Below are 8,877 nucleotides of genomic sequence, written 5' to 3'. Positions count from 1 at the left end.
ATGTCCCGGTCTGTGAGTTTCAGCTCTCGTTCTGTGGCCGTCCCAGGGATCAGCCAAGTGCGTGTCAGCACCGTCTCCTCGACCCGTGGACTAGGAGGGGGTGCCGGCTTAGGCAGGGCAGGTGGCTTTGGCAGCTCCAGCCTCTACAACCTTGGCTCTGCCAACAAGCGAATCTCCCTCGGAGGTGGCAGCTCTTACAGCGTTCGCTCTGGATATGGCTATGGAGGCATGGGATTCGGTGGGGCGCTCAGCCCTGGAGGCATTCAGGAGGTCACCATCAACCAGAGCCTCCTGACACCCCTGAATCTGGAGATTGACCCCAATATCCAGCGGGTGCGCAAGGAGGAGAAGGAGCAGATCAAGACACTCAACAACAGATTCGCCTCCTTCATTGACAAGGTGAGGTGCTGGAAAGGTCTGTGGACACTGTTTAAAAGCAGGTCTGACTCAAAGCTTAACCCAGTAGGGGATTCACAAATGGGCTCAGGATGAGGTTCTCAAGAGCATGGTGTGATCTGCTTACTGCAATGTAATAACTTTTATTAAAACCCTGCTTGCATTGCCATCAATAAAAGGTTTTTCCCTGCTTAGGCCAGCTTTGTACACCCTTTATTTAGCTGATATTGTCCATAATGTGGATGCAGGCTTTAAAGATCAAATCTGCAGCCAAGCACACCAACACCAAATTCAGGGAAGAAGGGGCCTCTTGGAGAGGAATTTTCCCAGTAGAACAGATCTTGACGTAAGTCAGAGCTTGCTGTGTTTGTTTGCACTGCCCTGTACCTCTGTGGCTTTACTGTCTTGCACTAATTAATCCTATTTACTGTGTAAACTTCAGCTCTGGCATCCTCAAAGCGCAAGGAATCCAGACCTGGAGTCTGAGACCTGGCTGGCTTTGAGGTATGTGGATGGCTTCTGTCAAGTGTTAGGCAAGCAGAATCTGCTTATCTTTGATTCATACAAAGCCTTAAAGTCATAAACCAAGCCTCAGAGTAGCAGTGCTCCCTCATGGTCTTTATCACCCTTCAGAGTTTAGGTGCTTCCTATGAGCAATCTAAATTCTTCAGATACCATCTGCAGCCTGTCCTTCCTCCAGTATCCAAACTCTGTAGTGTCAGCACCCCCTTCCTCCCACTTTCACAAATGACCCCTTGGTTGCTTTCCAGGTCCGGTTCCTGGAGCAGCAAAACAAAATGCTGGAGACCAAATGGAGCCTCCTTCAGGACCAGAAGACTGCCCGGAGTAACATTGCTCCCATGTTTGAGACATACATCAACAACCTGCGATGTCAGCTGGATGGGTTGTTGAATGACAAGAGCCGTTTGGAGGGTGAACTGAAGAACATGCAGGATCTTGTTGAGGATTTCAAGACCAAGTAATGTATAATATTCCGATCTAACGGTGTAGTTGAGCTGGCAGGTTGGTCAGTAGATTGGAAGAGATGTCTCCAGCTTTTCTGCTAGGGAGGGAGGTTTTTTTTAGGTGAGTTAGGTGTCTGGTCCAGGGAAGCTGCCTGAATCGCTCATTGTTCCTGGCACCTTGTTCCTACATGCTCTTCAGCGGCTCCATCCTCTTGGCTTTGCTTTGGGGCCTCCTCAGGGATGTCTTGGTACTGTGGGTTGAACATGCCCGTTTGGGCCCGTAGGAGCCCTGTGGGAGCTCACCGAGTTGGCAGGCAGTGGATGAACTGCTGCTTGTTTTGTGGGTAGGTAATAGAGCAGGTGACCTGCAATTTTTAAGTGAGTTTTCAGTCCAAATCATGTCACTTGGGAGGAGTCCCATGAAGAAAGTAGCCTTTGTCCCAGCCTGTGCCCAACCCAGATGTACAGGGGAATGCCTTTAATAAAAAAAAAAAAAGAAAAGAGGGAGCTGGCAAACTGGATCAAGCAGGAACTGAAAACAAACAGATCTGATAATCCCCAGGGTGTGCTTAGGGAAAGTCAATAGCCAGTAATTCCCAAGGAGGTGCATGGGAATGATGTTTCCCCCAACCCTGTGCAGTTATTTCTACTCTGTGCTCATTCACAGTTGCATGTTGCATCTCTGCAAGGCAGCAGCAAGGAGCGGGTTTTCACCCCGAGGAATTAATAGCCCTAATTTTAGTTGCATGTCACATGAATGCAAAGTCCACAGGTGCATATTTATTCCTCCAGCTCACAGGTTCGTGCTGGGCAGCTAAACCCTATATGTGCTCAAGGAAGGGAAGCAGGAATGAGGACCCTAAGATGCTAGTGCAGCAGAGGGAGCGAGGATGTAGTAACTGGAGTTTAGAATTTGCTTCTCCCCATTTATGTGAAGAAAATCTTATCTTCTAAGTAGAATACCTAAAACATGACTTGCTCTTTATGTGTCTGTTGCCTCTCTTTCACGTGTTCAATTTACACAGTAATTTGCCATTTACATCAGAGTATAGGAGGAGATTTATATGCATGAGGCTGCAGGGGATGAGATTCAGTCCCTTAATCAGTAACTGCATTGACGAAGGGTGTGATTCAAAGTAAGCAAGGGTCGGAGCAGACTGTGTTTACACTGTCCCACGTGGCTTGGTGCCGGGCATGCCAGGGTGCGATAGTGCACAGGGCTTCCCGAGGCACCTCAGGAGTTAATGAACAGTATTGAAAGGTTTGTCAGCTTATTGACCAGCTTGGTGGAGCTTCCCCTAGGAAATGAGGAATTTGACAAACTGTTCTAGAATAATTCAGTCTTTTTACCTACCTCTGATTATCCACTCAGTGCTGCAGGCTGTGCATACGCAGCATGATCACAGAATTTCCAGGTTGTATATTACTCTGCAATAGCAATGGATGCAGTTCATTGACCTCAAAAGAGACAATGTCCATTTATGCCAGCATGGATGGGCAAGCTTCCAGTACGGAGCAGAAGGGGAGGTACATGAAGACTATTGGAAGTCAAGTAGCTCATGCTTTGGAAGGCAAATTACAGCGCTAGCCATGCAGGGACTGTGTAGATAAACAGAGCAGTGTTCTAACTTTGGCAGCAGCAATTCTGAAACAGCCAGAGAAGGTGGTTCCTGCTCTGTTCCTTGGATGACTTTCAGGATTCGTGTAGCAGATACTTGCTGTTTGCTCCAGCAGGTTGGCTGTACGTGGAATGGTGTAAGGCAGGCTCTGAGATCCAGGCTTGCAAGTGGTACAAATCTGTGACCCTCCCATAAAGTCAGTGGAGCATGATTTTTATCTGCTGAGGATCTAGCTCCTTACACCTAAAGGTGAACACCTAAGGAAGGGATGTAGCCGATATTAGAAGTTTGTGTGGCATTGAAGCATAGCCATTCTGTGCGGAATGAGACTAATTATACTTAGCTCTTACCAGGACAGTGGCGTGTGATCGACGCCTGCAGAATGTTCTCCTGTGTCTGGAATAAGGAAGTGCGCGGTGAAAGTGGCATTAATGGGTGCTTTGATCAGCATAGAGGAATTTGTTGAATCTGCTTGCATTTGTCTTTGCTCTCTCAAGGGGCAAGTGAAAAAGCTGAGAGCCTCAGGACATAGACTGAAGCAGAAATCTTCTTAAGTGCAGTGAATTTTAAGGAATACGGGAAAGCATGGGTGAAAAATGCTTTCCAGGTTAGCAGTCATGGTGGTGTGGACTAGAATAGTTTTCAGGCATCAGCTTATCCAAACAGTACCCTGGAACTGTGGCATTCAGCTGGTACCTTTTGTGCAAAAAATACATACGCTGCAGTAGTACAGCAAGCCTCTGCCTGTGGCAGGCTTGCTTGGGGAAGTCATGGGCTTTGCTGAGGTGGTTGACAGAGGGAGAAAAGCGGGGAGAGAGAAGGGAATTGGAGTGACTCTTGATTGTGACATTTTTTTCCTTTTACCCAGGCTCTAACTTCACACCAATCCCTTTTTTTCTGGCAGATATGAAGATGAAATCAACAAGCGCACGGCAGCGGAAAATGAGTTTGTGGTGCTCAAGAAGGTGCGTGCCATGGATATTAGCTGGGACTGATCATAAATGTTTGGTAGATAATTTTTAGGACATGGCAGGTCATTGGGCAGAGGTACATGGAGAGCAGATGGCCTGGGGAACTTGATGGGCTCCTGGCTGCTTTTAAGGCCATCAGAGGCTGGGTGGACTTAGTCATCAAAGCTGCGGCAATCTCAGTTATCACTCTTTTTTAGGATGTGGATGCCGCCTACATGAACAAAGTGGAGCTGGAGGCCAAAGTGGATGCGCTGACAGATGAGATTAACTTCCTGAGGTCTCTCTATGAAGCGGTAAGGTCCTTTCTGCTTCTTGTGACTGCTGCAGTGTAGCACCACCAGTGGGTGAAGAACAGTGAATGTTCTGTTTCCAGAGACGAGAAGGATGGTGGAGACATGGAGTCTTCCCTTGCATAAACAAAAATAAGCCTGCAAGTAAAGTGCATCTCCTGTGAATTGTCACAGTTATTTTTCCCTATCTGGGATGTGAGATGGATTTATTGCAAACATAGCCAGAACGTGCATTATTTGTTTGATACAGTTAGTATGAAAACAAGGAAAACCAGTGTATTATAGCTAGTGCTGTAGTGCTGGTATGTGCTTGTGTGTTTGTGTGCTGTGTGAGGGAAAGAAAGGAAAGCTCCTTGTCCTAGACTCCTTTATCTTACCCATTATTTGCAAGATATGAGATTGATTGAACTGGACCCGTTGTATCCTTGGGTGACGAGGTGGAATTTGGCCCTTGCTTTATTGTGAAGCTGATGCTCAAGCTTCTTGGACTAGCATTTCATGTTGGGTTCTTATCTCAGGAGAGGGATAAACTAACCTTGCCATCAAAATGTGGGTGATAAGAAGTAGCTCCATTTCTGCTGTTGTTTGTTACTTTGTGCTTTGCAAAGTTGATGTGATTCAGTTGGTTTCCTTCTAATTAATGATTGTTTTGATATAATTCTTATCTGCCTCCCTTTTCCTTTTCTTCTTGAATTCTATCTTTAATTGGCTTCCAAAAGAGAGGCCCTTAAAAGTCTGTGATTAATGGGTATTGTTTTTAATGCAACTGGCAGGAACTTCATGAGCTTCAGTCCCAGATCTCTGACACCTCCGTGGTGCTGTCTATGGATAACAGTCGAAACCTGGACCTGGACAGCATCATCGCAGAGGTCAAAGCACAGTATGAAGAGATTGCCAACAGGAGCCGGGCGGAGGCTGAGTCCTGGTACCAGAGCAAGGTGAGTTATGGGAGAACTAAAGGCAGTTACAGCTTCTGTTAGTACATGTATCCTGCATGTCATGAGTGGGAGAGATTTTAGCCAGCTAATTGACTGCCAACTTGACTCCATCCTTTTCACTTACACTGTTTCATGTCACAGTACGAGGCATTGCAAGTCACTGCTGGGAAACACGGGGATGACCTGCGCAACACGAAGAATGAGATCTCAGAGATAAACCGCATGATCCAGAGGCTGCAGGGTGAAATCGAAAATGCAAAGGCCCAGGTGAGGAGCTGCCCTTGTTCTTCTGCTGCAGAGCGGTGGATTTAGCAGCAACAAGCGTACTGGGGATCTGGGTGTAACACAGCACCTGTAGATGCAGTTTGGGGGTGGCTGTTTGGCTCACCCCAAAAGATGCCAGTTGTGCTGGAGGGAGAAACTGTGTTGTGAGCAATGTAATGCTGACAGGCAGCTGAACTGTAGGTGAGAATGAGTTTGCAGATGACCCGGGTGTACAAAAGGGGAGTGATGCAGAGCCATTTCCAAAGGGCAAAGCTGCGTGTGGCCTCCCTCCCAGCCACAAACATTCCTTGTGCCCTCTTGCTTCTGGGATCTTTGTCCACTCCCTTTTTGCAGAAAGGAGCACCATGTTTGGGCACATAATTTTTCAGAGGTATGGGAGTTCTGTTTGCTTTCTCCAAGGGCTGTTATCGCTTTATCAAACAGCTGGTGAAAGCCAGACCAGTGAGTGGTTGGGACCATGTTCCGGGCAGAAAACTGGCTGTGAATAACCAGGGTGCACAAAGCTGGAGATAAGCCATTGTGATTCATCCAGTTGTGTTTGTTTGGTTTCAGGGCAGGGAGGCTTCAACACACACTTCCAAGCAAAGAGCTGACCCAGTGCAGTTCCCGTGAATAAGGAATGGGAGTATAAAGCACACGTGTTCATTGTGAGCCCTTTGTGCCAAACGTGGAGCTTTTTTGGAGGTGCAGGGGGCACAGTTGAGGGTGTGTTAGACTACCAGCTTGATGTGACCCCACAGGGATGCTTTTGGGGTACGTCTGCATTGTTTGTTAACTGCAGGTCTGCTCGAGTCCATGCTTGCCTCACATCAAAGCTTGCTGGAGACCAACTCTGAACAAGCTCTGGGGCATAATAGGAAGGAAAACCTGAGCTTGCATTAAACCCCAGTGTTATGTGCGGTGTGGGTGGGCTGAGAAGCTGAGGATCACCTGAAGACAGTCTTCTGAAAATGTAGCCAGTGGAGAGAAATAGGGTCTGCCATTTGGAAGAACATATCTTGGGATGAGACGAGCTTCTTTTGCAGGCTGATCCCTGTCCAGTGCCCCCAAAAAACGTGTAGGCTTGAACTTCTAGGGATCTAAATTGAGCAGATGGCTCCAGAGCACTACAGAGACACAGAGATGGTCTGGCCAGTAGATGTCAGAAGTCCATGGGCAATAGTGTCCTCCACCAAGGCGGTAAGATGCCCACTGACATACCCTGCTCTGTCCCTGCAGCGTACCAAGCTGGAGGCAGCCATTGCTGAAGCCGAGGAACGTGGCGAGTTGGCTGTCAAAAATGCCAAGGCAAAGCTGGAGGAGCTGGAGGCAGCTCTGCACAAGGCAAAGCAGGACATGGCCCGGCAGCTCCGTGAGTACCAGGAGCTCATGAATGTCAAGTTGGCCCTGGACATTGAGATCGCGACCTACAGGAAGCTGCTGGAGGGCGAGGAGAGCAGGTGGGTGCAACCTGTGCATTTTACATGAGGAAGGGTCCAGCCCTTTGTTCCTTTTGCGTGGGGACATTGTGAGGGCCCAATTCCAGTTTCTGCAAGGAAATACAGAAGAGGAAACCTTGCATTTTAAACTGATTTTTGGTCCTGAAAATGCTTTGGCTGAAGAGCCAAACTGGCAAGTTCTGGGGAAGATTTGGTAGTTTTGGTGAAAATATGCAAAGAAGAAAAAAGTTGTTTTCGATCATATGTTTGATGCTGTGGCAGAAAATTTCCAAGCGGCTCAAATCTCCATGGAATTAGGACAGAGCTTCTGTGCTCTTTCAGCTCCCCGCAGGTGATAACAGAGCTTGTAAATGTAGGGCCAGAACAAAGCGCTGGATGGCACACTTATCTTGTCTGAATTATTTGCAACGGTAGTAATAACTCACTGCCATTGTCTTCACATTCAGTGCTGAGGCCCCGGGGCAACACTGAGTAATGCAGAGTCTAACCCGTCCTCTTCCTTTTTGCCTTTGTGTTTTTCTTCTCCAACAGGTTGGCTGGTGATGGAGTTGGCAACGTCAACATCTGTGAGTGGATTCTATAATATATAATGGTTACACATAGCTATATGCCTATAGAAAATGCAGGTGGGGACCAGCTGGGTCCGCATGCAGGAGCCTCGTCGTGCCCTGCCTTAGCTTCTGCAACCCAGTTAACCCCCTTCTTAAATGGGAACCCCCTGAGACAGAAGTTGATAGTGCTATTGGCTCCATGGCAGACTTCAGCTCTAATTCATCTGTATGAAATTTAACTTGGGGGAATATTGATCTTTCTTTCCTCCCATTTTTGTGTGGAGAAAAACGTACTAATGAGGAAATGAATTGCCTGGATTGGAAATGAGTGCAAAGGTGACATTAGAGGGTGTCTTTCCAGCTTGGGAAGCACTGGGTACTCACCTTGCCTGGACGTTTGACAGATGCTGGTGTCTCAGAGATCCTGCCTACAGCCTCTTTGGTGCCCCAAAAGATGAGCTGAATGTATTTATGATATGGGGTTCTCCGTGCTGCAGGGGATCCCGAGCGAGACTGAATGATAGAGAAGGGGATGGACTGCTCAGCCCTCACATGGGTCTGGCTTAGCACAGAGGATAAATGCCCTGGGCCAAAATATAACAAGAGATTAGTGTCCCAGGCCCTGTGTTTTGCAGGAGATCATAGTTTTCATCTGGTTGCAATTTAAAAATGTCCTTTTTGTGAGGGTGCCAGACTGGGTTTGAAGTTCCCAGGTGCTTATGTTTCGTTTGGTTCTCTCTGTGCCACAGCCATGGTCAGCTCCAGCGGTGGAGGTAGCTATGCCAGTTCCAGTGGATTTCTGGGAGGAGGAATCGGAGGAGGCCTTAGCCTGGGAGCAGGCATGGGCAGCGGGGCGCTTGGCTTCTCCTCTGGGGGTGGCTCCAAATCCTACACCATCACCACCACCTCGTCCAGCAGGAGAAGCTTCAGGAACTAACTCCAAGAACGGAGACCAGCTGTACCCATTACATGGGAGGAGGGAAACCATAGAAAGAAAAGTTTTATTGCCTTTTATAGGACAAATTGGCTGCAAAATTTCTGCAGTGATGAATGAATTGGAATAAGACATACCAGAGTACCTGACCCTGCCACGTCACGCCTAAGGCTTGAGCCTGCACTGTTGAACTTAGTGGGAACAATTCCACTGAGAGCAGGTTCAAGCCTGTAGGGTGAAATTTATCCAGTGAAGCAGGCGGAATAACGCTTTTGTTACTTGTGTGCTTGGTACCCCCTGCTCAGGGCTGGATTTCACCCTTTAAAGGGCGAAGCAATCTTCTGAGTAGCAAGCTATTCCCCATTTCTGCTGTGGTTTTGCAGAAGATGCCAGAAGATTATCTCCTTCTTAATATGATTTGGAAGACTTTATTCCCTTGGGCTCCTCAGAAAATGCCAGCCTCTGTTAAGATTTCGGCCTGGGTTTGTT

General features: G+C 47.7%; 1 protein-coding gene across 1 annotated transcript; it reads left to right on the top strand.

The window, feature by feature from the left end:
* Positions 1-8,391, top strand: LOC309414494 (keratin, type II cytoskeletal cochleal; the record flags this gene model as incomplete). The annotated part of the gene is made up of 9 exons (XM_082011835.1): positions 1-399; positions 1,167-1,375; positions 3,885-3,945; positions 4,149-4,244; positions 5,015-5,179; positions 5,321-5,446; positions 6,683-6,903; positions 7,435-7,469; positions 8,204-8,391. The coding sequence occupies 9 exons, from the start codon at positions 1-3 to the stop codon at positions 8,389-8,391; spliced, it is 1,500 nt and encodes a 499-aa protein (XP_081867961.1).
* Between the last annotated feature and the right edge of the window lie 486 nt (positions 8,392-8,877).

The sequence above is a fragment of the Phaethon aethereus genome (genome assembly GCF_964289735.1).
Source record: "Phaethon aethereus genome assembly, chromosome: 29".
Classification (NCBI taxonomy): domain Eukaryota; kingdom Metazoa; phylum Chordata; class Aves; order Phaethontiformes; family Phaethontidae; genus Phaethon; species Phaethon aethereus.
This window is presented reverse-complemented; position numbering and strand designations above follow the sequence as displayed.